Genomic DNA, 26211 nt, shown 5'->3' on the forward strand with positions numbered 1-26211 from the left:
TGGCCCGCAGCACTTAAACAGTGACTCCTGGTGGTCTGAGGAGGAAGAGGGCTTTCCTACACCACTCATGCCCCTCCAACTTTTCTCCAGAAAAGGACTGGACGGAAGAGGACCGGGGCCGGGAGAAGGTGCTGATGCAGGAGCTTGTGACCCTCATTGAGCAGCGCAACGCCATCATCAACTGCCTGGATGAGGACCGGCAGAGGTGACATGGCCAGGGTAGGGGCTCCTGGGGGACAGGGTCAGAGCAGGCCAGGCCCAGGGCCCCATGGGTGGGGCAGCTCCCTGGAGAGGCCAAGACACAGTCCACACCTTGGGCCAGGCCAGCCCTGCCCTCCTACCAGTGATCCCAGTGCACCCTGGCTCAGCCCTGTAGGGACAAAGAGAGCATCTGCTCCATCCTCCTGTGGGATGCTCAACTGCTGCTTCTTATTTCAGGGAGGAAGAGGAAGACAAGATGTTGGAAGCCATGATCAAGAAGAAAGGTGAGGCCCTTGCTGGGGATGAGGCTGGTGCCCACTTGAACTTTGGCATTGGGGGCGGAGGGGAGGGATCGGTTGAAGGGAGGGTTGGAGTGGGCACTACCAGGATAGCTAGGCACAAACTCTGCAGCCTGTTTTGCAGGGAAGGCTGCGTGTAGCAAGAGAGGCCAGCCTACAGCCAGGAAGGCTGTGGCTTAGGCCCAGAGGGTAGTCATGGGATGCTCTGATGCCCACAGAGAGGACTGTGGTATACAGGAGGTGTATATTCCCAGGGTATATTTGCCCTCAGCTGTGCATTCCCCCTTGAGATCTGCAGCTGGTTTTGTTGAAGTCTGTGGGCTCAGACGGCAATGCTTCCTGGGGACCAAGTGGTGCTTGGAACAGTTAAAAGAGCACCGGACTATGAGTCAAAGAATTTGGGTTTTTTTGTTTTGAGACAGTCCCGCTCTGTTGCCCAGGCTGGAGTGCAATGGCGTGATCTCGGCTCACTGCATCCTCTGCCTCCCGGATTCAAGCGATTCTCTTGCCTCAGCCTCCCGAGTTGCTCGGACTACAGGCACGCGCCACCACTCCTGGCTAATTTTTTTTGTATTTTTAGTAGAAATGGGGTTTCACCATGTTGGCCAGGCTTGTCTCAAACTCCTGGCCTCAAGCAATTTGCCCATGTCGGCCTCCCAAAGTGCTGGGATTACAGGCGTGAGCCACTGTGCCTGACCAGGATTTGGGATTGATCTTGGTTTCACCAGTAACTCATTTTGTGGCCTTGTGGTTAGGTCTTGACTCAGGCCAAGTCAGACTACTTGAGTTCTAGTCCCGGCTCTGGTGCTTATGAGCTGGGTGACTTTGAGCCAGCCACTCTGCCACTTTGGTCTCATTCTTCATATCTGCAGAATGGAAGTGAAAATGGCACCCCCTCCCAGGCATGTGCTGGGGATCACTGAGATAATGTGTAAAGTTTAGCTGAGGCCCTGGCCCTACAAAGAGCTGAGTTGTTATTAGTCCATTTCTAAGGCCCACATTTTCCTTGTCTATAAAATTAGGGGCTCGGACAGTTGATTTTGAAGGTTTCTATTGCTCTGACAGCGTTTGTGTTGTAAGTAAGAGAGCTGTGGGCACCAGCCTGGGTGAATTTAGCCTTTTATTTTATTTATTTATTTATTTTTGAGTCAGACTCTTGCTCTATTGCCCAGGTTGGAGTGCAAAGGCACGATCTTGGCTCACTGCAACCTCTGCCTCTCGGGTTTAAGCGATTCTCCGGGTTCAAGCGATTCTTCTGCCTCAGTCTCCCAAGTAGCTGGGATTACAGGCACGTGCCACCACACCATGCTAATTTTTATATTTTTCATAGAGACAGGTTTCACCATATTGGCCAGGCTGGTCTTGTGGCCAGGCTGGTCTTGAACTCCTGACCTCATGATCCTCCCGTCTTGGCCTCCAAAGTGCAGGGATTACAGGCATGAGCCACCGTGCCTGGCCCAAATCTAGCTTTTTAAAGATAAATGGGGCCGGGCATGGTGGCTCATGCCTGTAATCCCAGCACTTTGGGAGGCAGAGGTGGGCCAATTGCCTGAGGTCAGGAGTTTGAGACCAGCCTGGTCAACATGGTGAAAACTCCGTCTCTACTAAAAATATAAAAATTAGCTGGGTGTGGTAATTACATGCCTGTAATCCCACCTACTTGGGAGGCTAAGGCAGGAAAATTGCCTGAACCTGGGAGGCGGAGATTGCAGTGAGCCAAGATCCCGCTATTGCACTCCAGCCTGGGTGACAGAGCGAGACTCCATTTCAAAAAAAAAATGATAAATGGATGCCATGCTTCAGAATTCCCGGCATCTGCAGAACTCTGACCATCCTGATCTTTCTCCAAACACTGGAGGCAGGGACAGGGAGGGTGGGCCCCATCGTCTAGGTGAAGAGACAGAGGCTGGGAAAGGTGACTTGTCCCAGGCTCCACACAGGAAGTCGGGGGCTGGGCTGAGCCCTGCTGGCCACGCTGGGGCTTATGTCACTGCCTTTAGCCTGCCCTGGATGGACCCGGCTTCTCCACTTGGTTAAGTGCTCCCCTCTCTGTGCTGCAGAGTTCCAGAGGGAGGCTGAACCCGAGGGCAAGAAGAAGGGGAAGTTCAAGACCATGAAGGTGCTGAAACTGCTAGGAAACAAACGTGATACCAAGAGCAAGTCCCCCAGAGACAAGAGCTAACAGCATGAGAAGCCAGTTGGGGACTACCCCTTCTTGGACCAAACCCTGGGCTGTGCTCCATTTGAAGGGGTGCCCTGCCCCTCTCAGATCAGTCAGGAGGAAGATGACTAAGGGGAGGGAGCCTCTGGGCAACGGCCTCTCCCTCCTCAGGGGCCTCTGACTGCTCTGGGCCAAAGAGTCTCTTCTTCTCTGAGTCCCAGGCAGTGGTGACTCAGCCCTGCCCAACCTGATTCTGATGACTCCAGATGCTGTGACTGACCTAAGGGGCAAATAGGGTCCCAGGGTCCAGGGAGGGGCGCCGGCTGAGCACATCCGCCCTCTCACCCTGCCCAGCCCCTGCCATGAGCTCTGGCTGGGGTCTCTGCCTCCAGGGTTCTGCTCTTCCAGGCAGGCCAGCAAGAGGCGCTGGGCCACACTGGCTTCTTCCCACCCCAGCTCTGGCTCTGATTCTGTCTTCCTGTCTTGTGCAGGTGCCCCTGGGTCTCAGTTTCCCTCACTCAGGAGCTCTGTTTCTGAAGTCTCCAATTAAGTCTGAGTTTGTGACTAAGTGGCCTGTACTGTCAGATGTGAATGGGCCTGATGGGCAGATCCATCCCTCTCTCCCTCACAGTTGCAGGAGAGGCTTCCCTCATCTCCCCTTATCCACAGGGAGCCTCCCTTGCCAGGTCCAGGGCTGCAATGCCATGCAGGGCAGGTGGGTGCCCTGTTAGCTGCCCCCAGTGTGGACCCCCGGCTGCAGTCTGGTCCCTGCTTGTCAGGTAGGGAGGGTGCACTTGAAGCAGGTGCTCATCTTGGTTCTTTAACATCTGTAGTCTGTCCCCTCATTGAGGCGTTCCTCTGCCACCGCAGTCCAGGGGACAGGCTCGCTCCCATCTGTGGTCATCACTAGTCTGTCTCCTCTGTTGTCTGTTCTCTCCCTGACTCACTCCCACCGAAGGCCTGATGGCCACTCACCCCTCTGGGATGGCTGTGGGAGAGGAGGAGTGATGGGGACCACCACCTTTTCTGCAGGAAATGTGCCCAGCAGCTCTTGGTCAAAGCACTGTTGCTATAAGCTATCTCCGGGACGCCTCTAGGCCCCCTTCCCTCTACACACCTCTGGGAAAAGATCACACTGTATTAACTCTAGAGGAATTTCCTCACCAATAAACAGAGACAACTTCAACTGCCAGTGCCCTGCCGCCTCAGGCCGCAGCGGCAGCCTTGTCTGCCCTCCTGCCTGCCCCTGCCACACCTAGTGGCTGGGCATCTCTGGTCGCCCAGAGGCCATGTTGGGGACCACGTTCCGAGAGGGGCCTTTGTCCTCGCTGTCTGCCACTGGGTAGGATCCCTTTCCTCCGCAGGGAGAGGTGGCTCCTGGGCCATGCAGCCCCTGGCAGGATCCTTCTAAACATGCCTGTTGGCCTGGAGCTGGAGCCACCAACTCCAAGACCTTTCCAGGGCCAGACAGGTAACACACGTGAGCCCAAGTGATAGAGCTCTGGTGAACTGTTTCGGTGTCAGGAGACTAAGCTGGTAGGGGCAGGGGTGTACTGGAGGCAGCTCAAAGGGCCATCTCCCTCACTCAAGGCACTTGTGGCCTGTGGAGCTGAATGTGGGGCCAGTGTTGCCAGATCCTTTGTTTTTCATCAGAAGCTAGAAATCCAGATTTTATATGTGTGTAATTTGTAAATGCTGAAAGCTAGCCTGAATTTAAATCAAGGGTTGGCTGATACTCTGTGTCCAGGGTGGGCTGGGTTTGTCCTGGGGTTCTCTGGTTTGCTGCTTCCTGACCACATGATGGGGCCTTCCAGGTGGAGGACAACTGTTTCCATCAGATTGCACCCTTGAGGGTGTGTGGACACAGAGGCTTTCCATGGGATGTCCCTGAGCCATCCCTTGATCAGGGCCCCACCACTTACAGGGCTGTGTTTATTCTGCAAACCAAAACTTGGGTCATGTGACCTGATAGGATTATGAGACTCCCTCCAGGTGCCCGAGACAGGGTTGGTATTTCCAAAATATTTTGGTGATTTACTGGGACAGGGAAATGACAATACTGGAGAAGGTAGGGATCATGGGTGAAGGAGCCAGAGGGGAAGGGGACAGATGTGCTGTGTACAGGACAAGGTGTCGGGTGACTCCTTCACAGCAGGGCCTCACAGAGGAGAAGCTGGTGGGTTTTGCCCAAGAAAGGTCACATGGCACATGCTGGGATTGGAACTCGCAGGCCAGGGCTCTGGGTCCCTTGCACCCTTTCGTGTTTCTTTCTGTGGCCATGGTATAGTGGGAAGACATAAAGCAAAGCCAACTTTTAATCCTGAGTGTACTGCTTGCCAGTTAAATGCCCTTGGTTGTAGTATCTTGTTGAGACTTAGTTTTCACAGAGGGAGAATGAACCATTGCAGAGGTTTATTGAGATCATTGACAGTGGAATTGAGCAGCTGCCACAGCACCTAGCTACGGGGTGCCCATGAGGTTGGTTCCCATTTCCACTTGAAATATGCAAACAGGCAGCTAGAAACCATCTATGCTCGGCAGATTCTAATGCTTTGAACAAATAAGCTTGTCCCTCTGAAAACAAAATGGTGCTTGTGATGACCCGCGTTAAATATGCTTTATTGCCCAGTTCATCATTGTGGTTGAATATTTGCCTCAGGTGGTAAGAAAGCAAATAAGTAAATCCTAAAACAGGAAGAAGAGAATCATATTCATTCCTGAATTTAAAAACTAAATGAACAGGCCGCAGGCCGGAGGTGGTTGGAAGAAGGCCCGGTGGATACCGTTAGACACACGTCCAAGTAGGAACACTCGGGCCTTGCTTCTCTGTGGATGGGGCTGTAGATCTCAGAGGCTCCATGGCACCCATGGACAGGGGCTAGGCTGCTGAGTATGCCTCAGGGTACTACAGGGCAGTGCTGTGCCACCATCTGATGTGGCTGATGGCTGGTAGGGTGGGCTGACCCGAGGATGACCCTGCTTGACAGAGGAGTGGACTCCAGTGGTCGAGCTTGGGCTACCCTGCCCCTGCCCCTGGAGACAGATTAAGTGGTGGCAAGAGCCTTCCTAAGTTCCTCACTCCTCTTGTGGTCAATGTCTTCCATTTCCCAGAGTTTCTGCAGAGGGCATCAGGAAAAGCGGGTGCATCAGGGGTAGGAACCTGAGGGGCCGCTACAGCTGTGAGCTAGAGCCTGCCCCCCCAACCCCCCCCCACCCCCGCTCCCTGCCAAGCTGTCCCTGTGTTTCCATTTGTACTTGCACTGGGCCCCGCCCCTCCCTGCTTCCCCGGTTGTTTCTCCTACCTGGGAGATTTCAGCAAGGATGACTCTTCGGTACTGCTTGCCCTGTCCCAGGGCCTCCATGTCAGCCAGGAATTCTTTCCTCTCCTGGATTTCCTTCACCACTGGACAAAGGAGAGGGCTGTCAGGCTCCCGTGAGAGGTGTGGGCAGCGGGTTGCCTCTCTCGAGGAGAGGAAGTGGTTCTATTGTCAAATAGTGTTCTAGGCTGGGCGCAGTGGCTTGTAATCCCAGCACTTTAGGAGGCCAAGGCCAGCGGATCACCTGAGTTCAGGAGTTCAACACCAGTCTGGCCAACATGGTGAAACCATTCTCTACTAAAAATACAAAAATTAGGGCATGTGGCACGAGCCTGTAATCCCAACTACTCAGCCAGCTGAGGCAGGAGAATCACTTGAACCTGGGAGGTGGAGGCTGCAGTGCGCTCAGATCACACCACTGTACTCTAGCCTGAGTGACAGAGGGAGACTGTCTTAAAAAAAAAAAAAAAAAAAAAAAAGATAATGTTTCTCACTTGTTGGCCGCCAGTGATCCCCTGACTGCTCCATCCAATTCTGGGCCCCCTCCTCATGTTACCCCCATCCCCAGCGTGACTGGCCTGTCTGAGGCTTACACTCTTCAAACCGGTCCTGCTCAGGGGTTGGAGCCTCCTGTTGTCCAGGACGGGCCTTTCTTTTCAGTTCCTCTGGGTCCTTCCCTGTGGCAAAGATATTTTGGAGTCTTTGTTTCTCCTTCTCCAGATCTCCTGTAGGGCCAAAAAGAAATAGCCTAGTTAGGTAGGCCATGAAGGATACCCTCGTTTGTGGTCTGTGTTCCCAAGTGTGTGTGCTTGCTGCAGGGTGCAGGCTCATGCACACAGGACTTCTGTACACCCGGCTCCTACCCTGGGTGCTCCTGAGCAATACAGTAATGTCAAGAGAAGCAGGAAGAGCTTGGAAGAACCAAGAAAAGAGGCCGGGTATGGTCTGTAATTCCAACACTTTGGCAGGCTGAGGTGGAAGGATCGCATAAGACCAGCAGTTCAAGACCAGCCTCATGGATGTAGTGGGACCCCCATCTCTCTCTCTTTTTTTTTTTTTTTGAGACACTGACTCTGTCACCCAGACTAGAGTGCAGTGACACAATTTCGTGTCACCCAGACTGGAGCGCAGTGACACAACTTTGGCTCACTGCAACCTCCTGGGCTCAAGCCATCCTCCCACCTCAGCCTTCCGAGTAGCTGGGACTACAGATGCTCGTCATCATGCCCAGCTAATTTTGTGTGTGTGTGTGTGTGTGTGTGTGTGTGTGTGTGTGTGTGTATTTTAGTAGAGATGGGGCTTTGCCATGATGCCCAGGTTGGTCTCGAACACTAGCTCAAGCAATCTGCCAGCCTCGGCCTCCGAAAGTGCTGGGATTACAGGCATGAGCCACCATGCCTGGCCAATACCCCATCTCTTAAAAAAGAAAAAAAAGGCCGGCGTGGTGGCTCACTTAATCCTAGCACTTTTGGAGGCAGAGGTGGACGGATCACCTGAGGTTAGGAGTTCAAGACCAGCCTGACCAACATGGAGAAACCCTATCTCTACTAAAAATACAAAATTAGCTGGGCATGGTGGCGGACGCCTGTAATCCCAGCTGCTTGGGAGGCTGAGGCAGAAGAATTGCTTGAACCTGGGAGGTGGAGGTTGCAGTGAGCTGAGATCACGCCACTGCACTCCAGTCTAGGTGATAGAGTGAGACTCCATCTCAAAAAAAAAAAAGTTTGTCAAAACCCACACGCTGCTTTGGTGCAGAGCAAGGCTAAGAAAGCAAGCTCAGGAACCTGGGGACTTGGCGATGCCTGTAGTGGCAACCTCTGTGTAGGGGATCTGGGGAGGGGTTGGGCTGCAGCCTTGAGCCTTGCTAGCCTCTATCATCAGGAATTGGCAGATTCCAGTTAATTGTGAGTTCTGGAAAAATAAAAATAGAGGACCACATGACTGGTTTCCCCTGCACCCTGAATACCCCCAAGCTAACATATGCTGAGTCTCGAAGGCATGGGTACAAAGTACATGAGGATTTGATTAGCTACCTTCCTACCTGCCCTGTGGGCTGCCTGTATCCCTCTCCCCTGACCTCCCCCAGGGAGATGGAGAAAGGCTCTAGTTGAGCCTCTCACTTACTGGTGGCTCGAGGCTTGAACTGCTCCCGGCTGTAGGCCCCATTGGCTTGGCACATGCTGGCAGGCCGGAGGTGGGGACGGGCTGCCAGGATAGGAGGCAGGTAGATGGGCGAGGCTATTTGCTTGGAAGGTAAGACCCTCTGGCTGGATGTTGGGCTGCACTGTAGGGGCAAAGCGTCTCCTCCTGGGTAAGGAAGAGTTGGGGTAGGAGGATGCACATGGCTTTTTTTTTGTGGTGCAATCTTGGCTCACTGCAACCTCTGCCTCCTGGGTTAAGGTGATTCTCCTGCCTCAGCCTCCCGAGTAGCTGGGATTACAGGCACCTGCTACCACAACTGGCTAATTTTTGTATTTTTAGTAGAGACAGGGTTTCACCATGTTGGCCAGGCTGGTCCTGAACTCTGGACCTCAGGTGATCCACTTGCCTCGGCCTCCCAAATAACTGGGATTACAGGTGTGTGCTACCAGGCTCGACTAGTGTGTGTGTGTGTGTGTGTGTGTGTGTGTGTGTATATATATATATATATATTTTTTTTTTTTTTAAGAGAAGGGGTTTCACCACCATGTTGACCAGGATGGTCTCAATCTCCTGACCTTGTGATCCGCCCGCCTCAGCCTCCCAAAGTGCTGGGATTATAGGCGTGAGCTACCGCGCCTGGCCTAATTTTTATATTTTTAGTAGAGACAGGCCATGTTGGCCAGGCCGGTCTTGAACTCCTGGCCTCAAGTGATCCACTGAACTTGGCTTACCAAAGTGCTAAGATTACAGGCATGAGCCACTGTGCCTTGCCACTTTTTAAAGATAAAAGTGATACCTACCTGTTAAAGCAACTCAAACAGGCCAGGCGTGGTGGCTCATGCCTGTAATCTCAGCACTTTGGGAGGCCAAGGTAGGCGGATCACCTGAGGTCAGGAGTTCGAGACCAGCCTGGCCAACATGATGAAACCCAGTCTTTACAAAAATACAAAAATTAGCTCGGCATGATGGCAGGTGCCTGTAATCCCAGCTACTTGGGAGGCTGAGGTGGGAGAATCAATTGAACTCAGGAGGCAGAGGTTGCAGTGGGCCGAGATTGCACCATTGCACTCCAGCCTGGGTGACTGAGCAAGACCCTGTCTCAAAAAAAAAAAAAAAAAAAATACTGCAGTAGTCGTGTCCAAATAAAAAAAACAAAAAAATTAGCCAGGCATGGTGACAAGTGTCTGTAATCCTAGCTGCTGGGAAGGTTGAGGCAGGAGAATTGCTTGAACCCAGGAGGCGGAGGCTGCAGTGAGCCAAGACTGAGCCACTGCACAGCCTGGACGGCAGTGAGACTCTGTCTCAAAAAAACAAAAACAAAAACAAAACAAGTCAAACAGTCAAGGAATCTTCTCTTCTTCCTTCCAATTCCACCCATCTATAATGAATGAGTGCTGGTAACAGTTTGGTGGTCTCTTTCCTTTTTGATGCTTATATAAACGTTCAAAGATATATGTGCATATAAGATTCTTTCAAACACTGGATCATACTGTAATATATTAAAATAACAGACTCTTCTCACTTAACATTTTGTCATGGACATCTTTCCAGATCAATCCATTTATATATAACTTATTTTTTATAACTATATACTAGTATCCTTAGAATGGATACCTTATTTATTCAGCTCACCTCCTAGTGTCAGAAATTCAGGTTATTTCTAGGTTGGTTTGTTTTTTACTACTTCAAACAATGCTGCAATAAACATTCTTGTACATCAAATCTTTGTACTGGTGCTTTTATTTCTATGGATGGTTTCCGAAAACTTTCTGCGTGGTCCATGGACAGGGAGGGACGGTTTGGATGGTAGCAGGTACCTGTCTCTCCTGCTGTCCATCCCCTTGCTTGGCCATGCCTGGGGCTCCCCTAGGCTCAAGTGTATCACCTATCTGGTCAGTTGACCCCATCTCTCAATGGCGGTAAAGCCCAGCTTAGAGCAGGTCCCATCCATTTTTTCTTTTTTTTTGAGACAGAGTCTCACTCTGTTGCCAGGCTGCAGTGCAGTGGCACGATCTCGGCTCACTGCAACCTCCCAGGTTCAAGTGATTCTCCTGCCTCAGCCTTCTAAGTAGCTGGGACTACAGACGCATGCCACCATGCCCAGCTAAATTTTTGTATTTTTAGTAGAGACGGTTTTGATATGTTGGCCAGGATGGTCTCGATCTCTTGACCTCGTGATCTGCCCGTCTCGGCCTCCCAAAGTGCTGGGATTACAAGTGTGAGCCACCACGCCTGGCCCATTTTTTTTTTTGAGACAGGATCTTGCTCTGTCGCCCCAGGCTGGAGTGCAGTGATGCAATCTTGGCTCTCTGCAACCTCCACCTCCTGGGTTCAAGCAATTCTTGTGCCTCAGTCTCCTGAGTAGCTGGGATTACAGGCGTGTGCCACCATGCCTGGCTAATTTTTGTCTTCCTTTTTTTTTTTTTGAGACAAAGTTTTGCTCTTGTCACTCTGGCTGGAGTACAATGGCATGATCTTGGCTCACTGCAACCTCCACCTCCCAGCTTCAAGCAATTCTTCTGCCCCAGCCTCCCAAGTAGCTAGGACTACAGGCCTGGGCCACTATACCTGGCTAATTTTTGTATTTTTAGTAGAGATGGGGTTTCACCATGTTGGCCAGGGTGGTCTTGAACTACTGACCTTGGGTGATCTGCCCACCTCGGCCTCCCAAAGTGCTGGGATTACAGGCGTGAGCCACCACGCCTGGCCCATCCCCTATTTTGATCTGTGCCTGTCTACCTTTTCTGCCTGTTCAGCCTCTACAATGTCAATTCCCCAGGAACAAGGGGTCAGAAATACTCTTTTTTTTTGGTCACATGAAAAAAATTTTGTTGTAGACAGATTTCACTGTGTTGTCCAGGCTGGCCTTGAACTCCTGGGATCATGTGATCCTCCTGCCACAGCTTCCTGAAGTAGCTAGGACTATAGGCACACCCTATTATGTATGTGTTTTGCCCAAGCTAGTCGTGAACTCCTGGGCTCAAGCAATCTTCCCACTTCAGCCTCCCAAAGTGATAGGATTACAGCTGTGAGCCACCACACCTGACCTGTTTTAATTTAATTTTATTTATTTTGAGACCATGTTCCACTCAGTCGCCCAGGCTAGAGTGCAGTGGTGCAATCACACAGCTCATTATAGCCTCGACCTCCCAGGCTCAAGTGATCCTATCACCTCAGCCTCCTGAGTAGCTGGGACTGCAGGTTTGCACCACCACACCCGGCTAATTTTTAAAACTTTTGGGAGCCGGGTACAGTGGCTCACACCTGGAATCCCAGCACTTGGGAAGCCAAGGCAGGTGGATCACGAGGTCAGGATTTCGAGACCAGCCTGGTCAATATACTGAAACTCCGTCTCTACTAAAAGTACAAAAATTAAGCTGGGCGTGGTGGCGCATGCCTGTAATCCTAGCTACTCAAGAGGCTGAGACATGAGAATTGCTTGAAACCGGGAGGCGAAGGTTGCATTGATCCAAGATTGTGCCACTGCACTCCAGTCTGGGCAACAGAGTGAGACTCCCTCTCAAAAAAAAAAAATATTTTTTTTGCAGAGATGAGGTCTTGCAGTGTTGCCCAGCCTGGTCTTGAACTGCTGGTCTCAAGCCATTCTCCCACCTCAGCCTTTCAAGTGTTGGGATTACAGGCATGAGCCATGTGCCCGGCTGTCATTGTCTTTTTTTTTTTTTTTTTTTTTTTGAGACGGAGTTTCGCTCTTGTTACCCAGGCTGGAGTGCAATGGCGCGATCTCGGCTCACCGCAACCTCTGCCTCATGGGTTCAGGCAATTCTCCTGTCTCAGCCTCCTGAGTAGCTGGGATTACAGGCACGTGCCACCATGCCGAGCTACTTTTTTGTATTTTTAGTAGAGACGGGGTTTCACCATGTTGACCAGAATGGTCTCGATCTCTTGACCTTGTGATCCACCCACCTCGGCCTCCCAAAGTGCTGGGATTACAGGCGTGAGCCACCGTGCTCGGCCCTGTCTTTGTCTTTTTAAATGAGGTCCTCTCTCCCTTAACATGGAGAAGCATTAAGAATGTGGCCCCGATCCCTCTGGCCTGGAAGCCACTGTGAATTGCCCCTTACGTTTCATGATATCCATGATGTGGCGCTGCTGGATGTTCGTCAGTTTGGATTCCTTCATCATCACTGCAAGACAAAGCATTCTATTTCTATGAGGCCTCCTGGCTGCAGGCAGATGTCTTCACCCGACATCCTACTGAAACTTAAAACCCTACATCCTAGCCCCATTCTGCACTGAGCATGCCTTCTTTATCTTCCCTGCTTAGTTTTTACTTTTTTCTTTCCTTTTTTTTTTTCTATTTTTTTGAGATGGACTCTCGCTGTGTCACTAGGCTGGAGTGCAATGGTGCAGTCTCGGCTCACTGCAACCTCCGCCTCCCAGGTTCAAGCGATTCTCCTGCCTCAGCCTCCCAAGTAGCTGAGACTACAGGTGTGCCCTGTAATTTTTTACAGGTGTAATTTTATAGGTGTACACCATGCCCAGCTAATTTTTGTATTTTTATTTTTTATTTTTATTTTTTCTTTTAAAGATGGGGTTTCACCATGATGGCCAGGCTGGTCTTGAACTCCTGACCTCAGGTGATCCACCCACCTCGGCCTCTCAAAGTGCTAGGATTACAGGCGTGAGCCACCATGCCCGGCCCACAGTTTTTGTATTTTTAGTAGAGACGGAGGTTTCACCATGTTGGCCAGGATGGCCTCGATCTCTTGACCTTGTGATCCACCCGCCTCAGCCTCCCAAAGTGCTGGGATTACACCACGCCCAGCCCCTGCTTCATTTTTTCTATAGCACTTATCACCTCCTAAAATTCTATATATTTTATTTTATTATTTGTTATCTTTCTATTTAGCTCATGATAAGAATTTTTGGTTTAATAAAATTTCTGCCCTCTCTTAACAAATATTTTTTCTTCTTTTTCTTTTTTCACTGCTGTATCCCCAGCACCTAAAACAGAGTCTAAGGCACATGGTAGACTTAAAAAATGTTGTTGGTGGTGGGGCACTGTGGCTCATGCCTGTAATCCTAGCACTTTAAGAGTCTGAGGTGGGTGAATCATCTGAGGTCAGGAGTTTGAGACCAGCCTGACCAACATGGAGAAACCCTGTCTCTACTAAAAATACAAAATTAGCCAGGCACGGTGGCACATGCCTGTAATCCCAGCTATTTGGGAGGCTGAGGCAGGAGAATCGCTTGAACCTGGGAGGCAGAGGTTGTGGTGAGCCGAGATGGCTCTTGTTACTCCAGCCTGGGTAACAAGAGCAAAACTGTGTTTCAAAAATAAAAAAGATGTTGGCCGGGTGCGGTGGCTCACACCTGTAATCCCAACACTTTGGAAGGCCGAGATGAGCAGATCACAAGGTCAGGAGATCGAGACCATCCTGGCCAACATGGTGAAACCCCATCTCTACTAAAAATACCAAAAAAAAAAAAAAAAAAAAAAAAAAAAAGCTGGGCATGGTGGTGTGCTCCTGCAATCCCAGCTATTTGGGAGGTTGAGGCAGGAGAATCGCTTGAACCCGGGAGGCGGAGGTTGCAGTGAGATGAGATTGCGCCACTGCACTCTAGCCTGGGTGAAAGAGTGAGACTCCGTCTCAAAAAGCAATACGTGGTTGAGTAAAAGAACACACGAACACTTGTTCATCATGTTTCAGGGACTGGAGGTACAATTGTGAGTTGAAACAGGCACGGTTCCTGCCTGACGAAATTCATGACCTAGAGGGATAGACGGGACACCAAGTAACTGAACCCATTGAAGTAAAATGTGTGCGGGCACACAACAGTTGAGCCTACTGTGGTGGTAAGGAGGAGACAGGTCTTCCCGGGAAAGTTGAAAGTGTGATCTAAAGCATGCATAGGAATTAATTACTCTAAAAATGTTAGTTTACTTTTGGCAAGCTGTAGCACCTTGAACCTTCCCTCCCTCCCCCGCTCCTGCCCACTAAGGTATATGCAGTAGAACTTGGAAGCTTCCTGAACCCCAGTCTCCTTATCTGTAAAGGAAAATAGCAATAATTGCTAAGCCACAGGTCAGGTAGGGGAGAACTGAGTTACAGAGGGTAACCACCACCATTCTTCTTCATCCTTTAACTCAGGGGATTCCACCCGTCCCCCACCTCGCCCAGTCCCCCGTTTGTGGACTGACACCAGTCCCTGGCCTGTTAGGAACCGGGCCGCACAGCAGGAGGTGAGCAGCGGGCTAGCGAGCATCACCACTTCCTTTCAGGTCAGTGGCAGTCTTAGATTCTCATAGGAGCGTGAACCCTATTGTGAACTGCGCACGCGAGGGATCTAGGTTGCAGGCTCCTTATGAGAATCTAACGAATGCTTGATGATGATCTGAGGTGGAACAGTTTTATCCCGAAACCGTTCCCCACACCCCTGTCAGTGGGAAAACTGTCTTCCACGACAGCGGTTCCTGGTGCCAAAAAGGCTGGGGATCGCTGCTTTAAAGCACTGACCTTTGAGCAGCTCGCAGGTCCCCGGGGTGTAAGTGGTCTTCTTGGGGCGGCGCTGGAACCCCGTTGCTTTGGTCACTACTTCTATCCTCTGTGAAGCCATGGAAGGACCCTGAGGAGGGAAGGACGCAAGGACACACCCTCTCTCTCCTCTCCCTAATTTCCTTTTCCCCACGCCCACCACCCTAGAAGTCTGGAAGCGGGAATCGAGCCAGAGAATCGTGATGCCGCCATTTAATATTGAGACATTGCCCAAACCTCCCATCCGGACACAGACAGATACACACAGTCCTCATTCTGACCCAGCGCCTGTGGCAGGGAAGTCCCCTCGGGAGGAAGGGAGTGTTAACATAGCCATGGTCACAACAGTACCCACTGAGAGATATGCCAAAATTGAAATTTCACCCTAAGACCTCCTCTGGGTGCTCCCTTCTCCACATAGAGGTGAGCTCCTGGAGGCGGTGACCACTGCTTTACAGCCGCATCCGCACCGGTGCCACGTAGAAATACTACGCGATCTGGGCTGCTGGAGCTGGCAACTAGCGACTGTGGCTACCATGGTAACGCGCCCCACAAGTCAACGCATGCGCCCTTCTCCCTCGCGGCGTCCTGCCTCCCGGAAGTGAGTTCCTCTGGGTCACGGCGCAAGCGCAGGATAATCGTGGCGCCGCGCGACTCGTAGTGGAGCCGTTTGCGGGTCTCCGCGCGGGACTGGAGAGCAGCGGCGTCGCTGAGACTAGGGTGTCATGTCAGACAACGAGGACAAGTAAGTGCGAGAGCGAAGTGGCCTTTGCGGCAACCTCGGAAGGGGCGGATGAGGCAGGGCGTGGGTCGAAGGCGGCTGAGGAGCCTGGCGTCGAGGGGCAATGTCTGAGGGGATTAGCGGCCTGAGGGGGCAGGCGGAGCCGGGGAAGGGAAGGGCGGGGACCCAGGAGCATAGACCCCACCCGAGACCGGGCACAGGAAGGCCCTGGCTCGAGGGTCCGGAGAGGATCCGTAGGAAAGGTGTCTTTCAGTAAGCCGGGCTCTGTGTCATGCAGTGGGAATATTGAGGTGAATGAGGAATCGTCCCTGCCCTCCACGTGCTCACTTTCTAAAAGAGGGGGCACAGGCCCATAAGTAAGTAAACAGGTAATGGGGGTCGCATGAGCTTCCCCAGTTCTAGAAGTATGTAGTATAGGAGTTCTCCAGAGGAGGGTCTGGGGCAACTCCACCCGGTGGCATTAAATAAAAGTCTGGAGGGGTTGGTTGCAGTAATCTTTTTTTTTTTTTTTTTAGACGGAGTCTCGCTCTGTCGCCCAGGCTCTCTAGTGCAGTGGCGCGTTCTCGGCTCACTGCAGCCTCCGCCGCCCTGGTTCAAAGAGGCATTCTCTTGCTTCAGCCTCCCGAGTAACTGGGATTACAGGCATGCGCCACCACACCTGGCTGTTTTGTTTTTAGCAGAGATGGGGTTTCACCATGCTGGCCAGACTGGTCTCAAACTGCTGACCTCAAGTGATCCACCCGTCTCAGCTTCCCAAAGTGCTGGGATTACAGGTGTGAGCCACCGTGCCCGGCCTGGTTGCAGTAATCTAGGTGAAAGTCAGTAGCTTGTGGTAGGGTGGTAGGAGTAGAGGTGGTGAGAAGTGGTTTTGAATTCTGGATATATTACTATTTTAATGGTAGAGTCAAAAAAAATTACCTGTTGGATGTGTGGGCACAAAGAGATCTAGTGTGAAGATAAAAATAAGAAACGTGTGGGATTGCTACAGCATTCTCAGTATCAGTAGAGAAAAGGAGACGGCCCGTGGCTGAGCGCTCGGGCATTCAAACGTTGAGTGCTTGGAGGAAAAGAGAAGCCAGGGAGGTCGGGGAACACCAAGAGAGTGAGGTGTCGTTGGAGTCAAGTGAGGAGAGTGAGTGGCCTAATGTGTCAGCTGGTAGATCAGGCTAAATGAGATCGAGAATTGCCCATTGGATTTAGCAATGTGGAGATCATTAATGAACTCGGGAAGAATGGTTTTGATGGAGCTGTCGGTGTGAAAGGCTTTTTGGAGTGGGATTATGACAGGATGGGAAGAGAGGAATTGTAGACAGTGAGGGACAGCTCTTTCACTTATTTTTGCTTCAAAGGGCACTATGAAATTAGGGCTGTAGGGGGAAGGAGAAGAGAAGTAAGGGTTTTTTTTTTTTTTTAGATGAGGATAAGCACATGTTGAAATACTGATAGGCCAAGCAGTAGCTCACACCTTTAATCCCAACACTTTGGGAGGCCAAGGAGGGTGGATCACCTGAGGTTAGGAGTTCGAGACCAGCTTGGTCAACATGGTGAAACCCTGTCTTTACTAAAAATGCAAAAATTACCTGGGCATGGCGGTGTATGCCTGTAATCCCAGCTACTCGGGGGGCTGAGACAGGAGGATTGCTTGAACCCAGGAGGCGGAGGTTGCAGTGAGCTGAGATTGCACCACTTCACTCCAGCTTGGGTGACAGAGTAAAACTCTGTCTCAAAAAAAAAAAAAAAAGCTCATGAGAATGATCCACAGCGATGATGAATGAGTCCTAACAAAATTTGGGGGCAGATGGGGAAAGATTGAAGGAGTAAAATGGAACAAAAGTCTGGTTTACTTATTATTATTATATTTTGAGAAGGAGTGTCACTCTGTTGCCCAAGTTGGAGTGCAATGGTGTGACCTCGGCTAACTGCAACCTCTGCCTCCCAGGTTCAAGTGATTCTCGTCCCTCAGCCTCCTGAGTAGCTGGGATTACAGGCACCAACCACCACACCTGGCTCATTTTTGGTATTATGAGCAGAGAGGGGATTTCTCCATGTTGGCCAGACTGGTCTCGAACTCCTGACCTCAAGTGATCCACCTGCCTCAGCCTCCCAAAGTGCTGGGATTATAGGCGTGAGCCACCATGCCCGGCTTATTTTCTTATTAAGTAGATATTTATTGAGTGCTTCCTATATAGTGGGCGAGACATATATCTCTGCCTTCTTTGATTTTTTTTTTTTTTATTTTTGAGTGCAGTGGTACGATCTTGGGTCACTGCAACCTCCGCCTCCTGGGTTCAAACAATTCTCGTGCCTCAGCGTCCTGAGTAGCTGGTATTACAGGCATGTGCCACCATGCCCAGCTAATTTTTCTATTCTTAGTAGAGATGGGGTTTCATCATGTTGGCTAGGCTGGTCTTGAACTCCTGGCCTCAAGTGATCCACCCACTTCCATCTCCCAAAGTACCAGGATTACAGGTGTGAGCCACCATGGTCGGCCCCTCTTTGTTTCTGGTAAGTGATGCTCTAACTAACTGATTTATTCTTCCTGTACAGTTTTGATGGCGATGACTTTGATGACGTGGAAGAGGATGAAGGGCTAGATGACTTGGAGAATGCTGAAGAGGTCAGTATTCAGCCTCAGGCTCCCACCTCTGCAGCCCAAGCTGCCAAATAGTCTGGCAGGTGATAATTACCTGAATGTATCTGCCTTCTGTTTGTGGTCAGGGCCCCCCTACCCACCGGCATAAGCATTCCCAGTTAGAGTGAGCTGTGTTCCAGTCTTGCACAGCAGAACAGCCCTGCGGGTTAGGCCTGAAAGCTTTTGTCCATGTGGTCCACAGCCTATGGCTTCTGGGGCGGTTAGTTCACTGTCAAGTTAAACAGCACCTTCCTGCCTCATAAGGTTATTGTAAGAGCTACATGAGGTGTTAGGAAGCAGTCCCCTGGTCCCCTGGCATGCAGTAAGCATTAATGGTGGCAGTAGCAGTGATTATGATTGTTGTCATTATCACCCTCCCTGTAACCCAAAAATGCCACCTGAGATTTTCTCTCTTTTTTGTCTTGTCTAGGAAGGCCAAGAGAATGTCGAGATCCTCCCCTCTGGGGAGCGACCACAGGCCAACCAGAAGCGAATCACTACACCGTACATGACCAAGTACGAGCGAGCCCGCGTGCTGGGCACCCGAGCTCTCCAGATTGCGTGAGTGATTGCCCCTTCACTGTCCTCTCCATCCGTCAGACCATAGTGAGCTCCTGAGCCACTGATCTTGCCCAGCCCGGCACCTGAAAATAGACTCTCCACTCTCACATTCCAAAGGTGTTGCTGTCCCTGTGTACCCAGGCATTGTGCTAGGCCTCTGCCCTCAGGGAGCTTGTGATCTAATAGGAGAACTAGGACGTGAACATCTGAGAAGTCAAGTAACAGTATGGGAGAAAAATGATACAAAAACCAGAACTAGATGGTTGCCTGTCAGATTAGTGAAGCAGAAAAAGGGTGAAGTCAGAGCCAATGTGTACCAGTGTTTTTTTTTTTTTTTTTTTTGAGATAAAGTCTCGCTGAGTCACCCAGGCTGGAGTGCAGTGGCACAATCTCAGCTAACTGCAACCTCTGCCTCCCAGGTTCAAGTGATTCTCATGCCTCAGCCTCCCAGGTAGCTGGGATTGCAGGCATATGCCACCATGCCTAATTGTTGTGTTTTTAGTAGAGACGGGGTCCCGGCATGTTGCCTTGGCTAGTCTCGAACTCCCAGCTTCAATTGATCTGCCTGCCTCTGCCTCCCAAAGTGCTGGGATTACAGGTGAGAGCCACTGGGCCTGGCCATGGTGGTTCTTTTTGTTTTATTTTCCTAGTCGAGGTCTCACTCTGTTGCTCGTACTAGAGCACAGTGGCCTGATCATAGCCCATTGCAGCCTCAAACTCCTGGACTCAAGCGAATTTCTTGACTCAGCCTCCCAAGTAGCTTCAAGCTGGGACTGCAGATGTGTGCCACTATGCCTGGCTTTGTATTTTTTTGTAGAGATAGAGGTCTCGCTGTGTTGCCCAGGCTGGTCTTGAACTCAGCCTCAAGTGATTCTCCTGCCTCAGCCTCCCAAAGTGCTGGAGCTGGGACTACAAGCATGAGCAACCACTCCTGGCTTTAAGGTGGTTCTTGATGTGAGGTAGACTGTGGCCAGCCCAGCAGACTGGGGGCCCCTCCAGCTTGAGAGCACACTGGAGAGATGAAAGCACAGAGTAGTGGTGGAGTTTTGGGGATTTGAGAATCGGCAAACTTTCTCTCCCATGGTTGGGAGAATAAAGATTCAGGAGATAGAGCAGACAGGTGGAGATCCAAGTGTCCAGTGAGTGCAGAGGAGTTAGCCACAGGCAGTGCAGGCCATCAGATGACTACTGAGGTTTGGGGCAGAGGAGAGAATAGACTGGAAGCACCCTCCCCCAGCAGATGGCTTTGAGAACGCAGGGACTTTCAAAGAGGCGGGGCCACAGATGCCTGCTTCCCCCCAACCAGGCTCACCTGTCAGAATAGTTACTACTGCTTTCTTGTGAAGAGTAGGTGAGAGGACAGAGAGGGGTACTCTAATGGTACTCTGTGGGGAAGCATGAGACTGAGGACAGGAGCCCCTCCCCAAGACTCCCTATAGGCTGGTGTGGGAAATGGTGGGTATCTGGAGGAGGCAGCGTAGTTCAAGTAGGGAATAGTGGAAATTAGTCTAGAAAGAAAAGCAGCTGGGTGTAGTGGTTCATACCTGTAATCCCAGCACTTGAGGAGGCCGAGGCAGGAGGATTGCCTGAGCCCAGAAATTCAAGACCAGCCTGAGCAACATGGTGAAACCCCATCTCTGCCAAAAATACAAAAATTAGCTGAGTGTGGTGGTGTGCTCCTGTAGTCCTGGCTACTCAGAAGGCTGAGGTGGGAGGATCACCTAAGCCCAGGAGGTTGAGGCTGCAGTGAGCTGTGATTGCACCACTGCCCTCCAGCCTGAGCGACAGAGTGAGACTCCATCTCAAAAAAAAAAAAAAAAAAAAAGGAAAGCTGGGGCCAGATTTGTGGACTCCATGTGCTTGCGGGGCAGCAGTGCTGTCTGTACCTCCCCTCCTTAGTGTGCGAGCAGCACTGGGCTGTTGTCTCCTCTAGTCCTGTGGGGGTAAAGATGACCATCATGTCTACCTCAGTAAAGGGTTTTATGGGCGACATTGTTCTCATTCATTCCTCTTCTCTGCTCTTCTGAGTGGCATTAGAGCCACACCCAGTATGATATCTTTTGGTGCCACCAAGGTCAGGATCCTCTGGGCCTGCACCATCAATTATAGTAGCCACAAACTGTATGTGGCCATTTGCATTAAGTACAATTGAATAAAATGAGACATTCAATTTCTGTCTCACTAGCCACCCACAATTTTTTCTTTTATTATTTATTCATTTTATTTATTCATTTTACAGGGTGGAGTCTCACCCTGTTGCCTAGGCTGGAGTGCAGTGGTGTGATCTTGGCTCACTGTATCCTCCACCTCTTGGATTCAAGTGATTCTCCCAACTGAGCCTCCTGAGTAGCTGGGATTACAGGCGCCTGCCACCACACCTGGCTAATTTTTGTATTTTTAGTAGAGATGGGGTTTCACCATGTTGATTGGACTTTGGGAGGCTGAGGCGGGTGGATCACCTGAGGTCAGGAGTTTGAGACCATCCTGGCCCATGGCAAAAGCTCGTCTCTGCTAAAAATGCAAAAATTAGCCAGGTGTAGTGGCAGGCGCCTGTAATCCCAGCTACTCAACGCAGGAGGCTGAGGCAGGAGAATTGTTTGAACCTGGGAGGCGGAAGTTGCAGTGAGCCGAGGTCACGCCACTACTCTAGCCTGGGTCTGGGTAAGAGAGTAGACTCCATTAAAAAAAAAAAAGACGTAATCCCCAGTCCTCCAGGTGTTTTCTGGTGGGGAAGATAGACCTGTGCACAGATACTCACAACCCAAGGCAGACACGAGTGGTGCTTTATGAAAGGTACAAAAAGGAGAGTTACTGTAGGGGTGACTGGGAAAGCTTGTGAAAGGATTAGATTTCTAGTCGGGACAGGTAAAGAGAGTTGGCATTGTGGCTACTCCAGGTGCCAGAAACAGCCCAAGGAAAGGTCCAGGTGGAGGCAGGCAGGCATGGATTTGTGGTGAGGGATCAGAAGCAGCTTGGGGCATAACGCTGGAAAAGATGACACTAGTCCCGTGAGTGTCAAGTTCAGAAGATTGGAGTTCATTTGGTGGGCAACGTGAAGCACTTAAAGGTTTTGAGGCCAACATCCAGGCCACTCATAAGTCTAAGTGTACTGTTTTTCTTTTCTTTCTTTTTCTTTTTTTTTTTTTTGAGACGGAGTTTCGCTGTTGTTGCCCAGGCTGGAGTGCAATGACGTGATCTTGGCTCACTGCAACCTCCGCCTCCTGGGTTCAAGCGATTCTCCAGCCTCGGCCTCCCGAGTAGCTGGGATTACAGGTGCCTGCCACCACACCCGGGTAATTTTTTTGTATTTTTAATAGAGACGGGGTTTCACCATGTTGGTCAAACTGGTCTTGAACTCCTGACCTCAGGTAATCCACCTGCCTTGGCCTCCCAAAGTGCTCGGATTACAGGTGTGAGCCACCGCACCAGGCCAAGTGTCCTGTTTTTCTTGTGGAGCAGAGCTTGGTTCAGCTCATTCCAGTCGTTAGTGCTCCTTCCAGGTAAGTGATATGACACCATCTGGTGGCTCCTTGCCTGCTGTAAGCTCTTGTACAGCCATAGTGGGACTCTGCACTTGGTAGGTGCAGATGGAGTCTCACTCTGCCACCCAGGCTGGAGTGCAACAGTGCCATCTTGGTTCACTGCAACCTCTACCTTCTGGTTCAAGAGATTCTTAGGCCTCAGCCTTCCTAGTAGCTGGGACTACAGGTGCATGCCACCATACCTGGCTAATTTTTTGTAGAGACGAGGTTTCACCATATTGGCCAGGCTGGTCTCAAACTCCTGTCCTGAAGTGATCCACCTGCCTCGGCCTCCCAAAGTGCTGTGATTACCGGTGAGCCCCTGCACCTGGCCAGAACTGTTTCTTGGGTCGGTTTTGGATGGATTTTCAGTCTGGTTCATTAGCACCACCTGGTGGCTGATGATATTTGTTACATCTACTTCTTAACTGGACGGTTGATGTGTTTATTTGCAAAGGCAAGACAAATTACTTAAGGACACATTCTTCAACATTCCATGTGCATAATAGGTGCTGAATTAGTGAATGCTCTTGAATATTTTATTTTAGTTTAGTTTTTTGAGACGGAGTCTTGCTCTCTTGCCAGGCTGGAGTGCAGTGGTGTGATCTTGGCTCACTGCAACTTCCGCTTCCCGTGTTCAGGCGATTCCCCTGCCTCAGCCTTCCGAGTAGCTGGGAGTACAGGCGTGCACCACCATGCCCAACTAATTTTTTGTATTTTAGTAGAGACCATGTTGGCCAGGATGGTCTCGATCTCCTGACCTCATAATCTGCCCGCCTTGGTCTCCCAAAGTCCTGGGATTATCAGCGTGAGTCAGCACGCCTGGCTAAATTATTTATATTTTGAAAGAAAGCAGGCATATGCAGATCAAGAAAAGTATTTTGCCACATTCTTTAAAGCTTTATGTTTTGGGAAAGTTTAAATACTTATTGAGAGAGGATATAGGGAAAGTTAAATACTTCATCTCTGACCTTGGGAAATTTTCAGTCTCTTGGGAGTAATATAAATTGAAATAAAAACTAATAAACTAATAAAATCAGTAAGCTGGTAGCTCTCAGACTAGCTGGTTATCAGAATCATCTGGGCAGTTTTGCAAATGCAGGCTCTCAGGCCGTTTCACTAGAGATTCTATTCAGGGGGTCTGGAGAAGGACCCAGGAACTGGTATTTTTTTTTTTAGCATGCTCTCCTATTAATTCTGGGTGTGTTAGTGTGAACCTGAGCTGGAATCATCAGGGGTGGCTTCCTAGATGAGATGGGCCTATAATTGGCATCCCTTGCTTGGTTATAAAGTCTCCACCGTGGGCCAAGCATTGTGCTGGGGTCTGGGCCTCTGTGTTGAATCGCATGTAGTTCTGGGCCACCAGGAGCTCATGGTCTGATATGGAAAACTTCCAAACAAGTGGTTACAGTTCAATGAGATTGGCGCCAAGAAAAGTATGTGCAAAATGAATCGGGGTACCGAAGATTCAGCACAGGATTTCCAGGGTGGAGACATCTGAACCTCTCTCAGGCTTTTAGGGAGAGGAAGAGCTTGTAAGAGCACACAAAAGGGAAACAACATGGCACGTCTAGGGAATCATAAATAGTTTGGAATGGCTGGAATGTGGGTAAATATGGGAGAGTAGCAAGGGGCTGTGCTAGGAAGGCGAACAGGGGACAGACTGCGCTCTGGCTTGGTAGCCAAGGGGTGTCATGGCAGTGTTGTAAGCAGACAAACCCCATGACTGCCGGCTGCAGTGAAGGGTAGGGAGGGCTGGGCAGGAAGGGCAGGGCCTTTACTGAGGTGCTGCAGCTATAGAGAATGGAACTAGAGAGAATGGAAATGAGTCCCAGTGCGGTGGCTCCTGCCTTTCATCCCAGCACTGTGGGAGGCTAAGGCAGCCAGATTGCTTGAGCCCAGGAGTTTGAGACCAGCCTGGGCTACATGGTGAAACCCCATCTATACAAAAAATACAAAAAATTAGCTGGGCGTGGTGGTGTGTGCCCGTAGTCCCAGTTGATTGGGAGGTGGTAGGAGAGTTGCTTGAGTCCGGGAGGTGGAGGTTGCAGTGAGCCAAGATCTTGCCACTGCACTCCACCTTGGGCGATGGGAGTACAACCTTGTCTCCAAAAAATAGAGAGAGAGAGAGAGAGAGTAGAAATTGAAATGAGGTGCTGTGGACACTGAGGCAAGGCTCTGGGGTTGGAGCAGTTAGAACGATGTGTCTTTGCACATGCTACCCTTCCCACCAGGATACTCTGCTGTGGCTGCTGGGCTCAGGAGTCTGCAATAGGCCTCTGCCAGGGAGGATCTCTGCACAGTGCTCCTACACACCACTCCCTACTATGCCTGCCTACCCAGAAGGTGACCTTTCTAGGTGAGGACTCAGATGCCGTTCCACCCTCACTGCTTGCTGGCCCTTCTCCCTGGGTTTGTTGTCTCTCCAACACCTGTCCCTATCCCTCCAGGATGTGTGCCCCTGTGATGGTGGAGCTGGAGGGGGAGACCGATCCTCTGCTCATCGCCATGAAGGAACTCAAGTAAGTCAGTCAAATCGTGCTTCACTTCTCCAGAGCTCTGGGAGGCATCTGTTGGGCTCTCTGTTGCACCCTTTGCTCCCACTTCCCTGACTGGGAAGTTGATGCTTATTCCTACAGATCCTTAGGAACAGCTCACCAGGAGGTAGGAGGAAGAGAGAAGAGGAGGCAGGGAAAAGTGGAGGGCACTGATGAGAGGGGGCCTCTTCTGGCTGTTGGAATTTCCCTGTTCCTGCTGCAGGAGGCCTTACCAGTATTCTGTCGCTCTTCTCCCTCTTGTCTGATATAAAAACTTTCTTTTTCTTGTAATTGCTTTCTGACAAAGTACCCTCATCAGTCCCAAAAGGCTGCTCCTAAGACTTCTCTTGCCTTGTGTTTCGCACACAATCTGTTCCTTCTGCGGCAGAGCTGGGGTCACCAGCCCTCATGTACTTGTGACTTCTCCCCTGCCACAGGGCCCGAAAGATCCCCATCATCATTCGCCGTTACCTGCCAGATGGGAGCTATGAAGACTGGGGGGTGGACGAGCTCATCATCACCGACTGAGCTGGAGTCATCTTCCTGCCCTTGCCCTGTGCCCAATTTTCATTCTCATTTTATATGTGTAAATAATAAAATACTCAACCTTCCAACCCCCTTCCCCTCTGCTTATCTGCGATGTCACCACCTGTTGCTTCCCTGTGACTGCCCTGCTGCCTGGAGCATGCATCTATTTCAGTGGCCCTGTGACTGTCAGCTCCTTAAGAAGCACCAGGGGCCCTTAGCCCCTGTGGATCCCCCACATCCTTCCCTCCATCTCCCTGTTCCCCAGAGCAAAGGCTGCTGCAGAGGAGACACCTCAGCTGCCTTCCTAGCAGACAGACGAGTCTTTGTGCCCAGGGAGCTGGTTGCCATGGAAACCCCCAATTTCCTTTCCAGTGGGTACTGGCTGCAGGGGCTTCTCCCTTCTCAGGAGTATCACAGAGCAGGTCTCATCAAGCCACCCATTGTTTCCTAAGGACCTGATTCGAGCCTCTTATCATGGGCTCGGATCCCCTTTCAGGAGCAGTGCCCCAGCAGGAAGCGTGGGGGTGTGCTGATCTCCCACCCTTCCCAGGCAGAGCCCTGCTGGGCAAGTCAGCAGCTGGAGCAAGGACAGAGCACCTGCCTCCCCTGCCCCCACGACGCTGTCCCCACTCCTCCTCAGGACTCTGCCCACACACTGTCCTCTGTGGCCCACCTCTTTGTGTGCCACACCCATGCCCTCTTCCCACCCCCTGTAAGATGTCCTTTCCCTCCTGTATGGGGCTGGTGATCCTCTGAGGCCTTGGGGGGGATGGTGCTGGGGTGGAGGTGCTCCTGGGTTCCAGGTGTTACATTAAGTCAGGGCTGGAGCTCCCCCTTCCTCTGCCTGAGGTTCTAATGGGTCCTCTTCCTTTCTCCATCCTGCTTACCCAACCTGAGGTAAGATCAGTCACACAGGCTCCTCCCTCCTAGGGGGTCGGGGGCGGGTGTATATTGACATGAACAGGGATAGAGGGAAAACTGGCTCCCTGAATATGCCAGCCTTGACTTCCATTCCACTGCCAGCTCCCCTTCCAAGAAGAGGAGCTGGGCTTCCCTAACCTCTACAGCAGGCA

The 26211-nt window shown here is 51.0% G+C and overlaps 3 protein-coding genes across 8 annotated transcripts in view; 2 read left to right on the forward strand and 1 right to left on the reverse strand.

Annotated features, from left to right (window-relative positions):
- Positions 1-3847, forward strand: part of MICALL1 (MICAL like 1) — a 35259-nt gene extending 31412 nt beyond the window's left edge. For 2 of the 3 annotated variants that reach the window (XM_064368034.1, XM_021668737.2), the window contains exons 14-16: positions 91-205; positions 439-485; positions 2561-3847. In XM_064368034.1, coding sequence (XP_064224104.1) covers positions 91-205; positions 439-485; positions 2561-2682 — 284 coding nt within the window. In that variant the 3' untranslated portion in view covers positions 2683-3847. Of the gene's footprint in view, positions 1-90; positions 220-438; positions 486-2560 lie in introns of all 3 variants that reach the window. The other variant, XR_010339358.1, reaches the window with a different exon arrangement.
- A 1204-nt stretch (positions 3848-5051) lies between these two features.
- Positions 5052-15167, reverse strand: CUNH22orf23 (chromosome unknown C22orf23 homolog). Of its 3 annotated transcripts, none has more exons than XM_064368036.1 (7): positions 15088-15167; positions 14600-14708; positions 12203-12265; positions 8103-8285; positions 6572-6703; positions 5964-6064; positions 5052-5777 (listed from the first exon to the last, which is right to left on the reverse strand). In XM_064368036.1, the coding sequence occupies exons 2-7, from the start codon at positions 14697-14699 to the stop codon at positions 5706-5708; spliced, it is 651 nt and encodes a 216-aa protein (XP_064224106.1). In that variant the 5' UTR covers positions 14700-14708; positions 15088-15167; the 3' UTR covers positions 5052-5705. The 3 variants fall into 3 exon arrangements, with proteins under 3 accessions (XP_064224106.1, XP_064224105.1, XP_064224108.1); XM_064368035.1 differs by having other exon boundaries at positions 15002-15156; XM_064368038.1 differs by lacking the exon at positions 15088-15167 and adding an exon at positions 14899-14970.
- A 50-nt stretch (positions 15168-15217) lies between these two features.
- On the forward strand, positions 15218-25224 carry POLR2F (RNA polymerase II, I and III subunit F). 2 transcript variants are annotated; one of them, XR_001108424.2, is made up of 6 exons: positions 15242-15362; positions 17907-17976; positions 18422-18552; positions 24308-24432; positions 24524-24595; positions 25048-25063. XR_001108424.2 is itself a non-coding variant. In XM_012458928.2 (5 exons), the coding sequence occupies exons 1-5, from the start codon at positions 15343-15345 to the stop codon at positions 25136-25138; spliced, it is 384 nt and encodes a 127-aa protein (XP_012314351.1). In that variant the 5' UTR covers positions 15218-15342; the 3' UTR covers positions 25139-25224. The 2 variants fall into 2 exon arrangements, 1 of the variants encoding a protein (XP_012314351.1); XM_012458928.2 differs by lacking the exon at positions 24308-24432 and having other exon boundaries at positions 15218-15362; positions 25048-25224.
- Positions 25225-26211: the final 987 nt, after the last annotated feature.

The sequence above is a fragment of the Aotus nancymaae genome, unplaced genomic scaffold (assembly GCF_030222135.1).
Source record: "Aotus nancymaae isolate 86718 unplaced genomic scaffold, 86718_ANA_hifiasm-v0.15.2.pri h1tg000076l, whole genome shotgun sequence".
NCBI lineage: Eukaryota > Metazoa > Chordata > Mammalia > Primates > Aotidae > Aotus > Aotus nancymaae.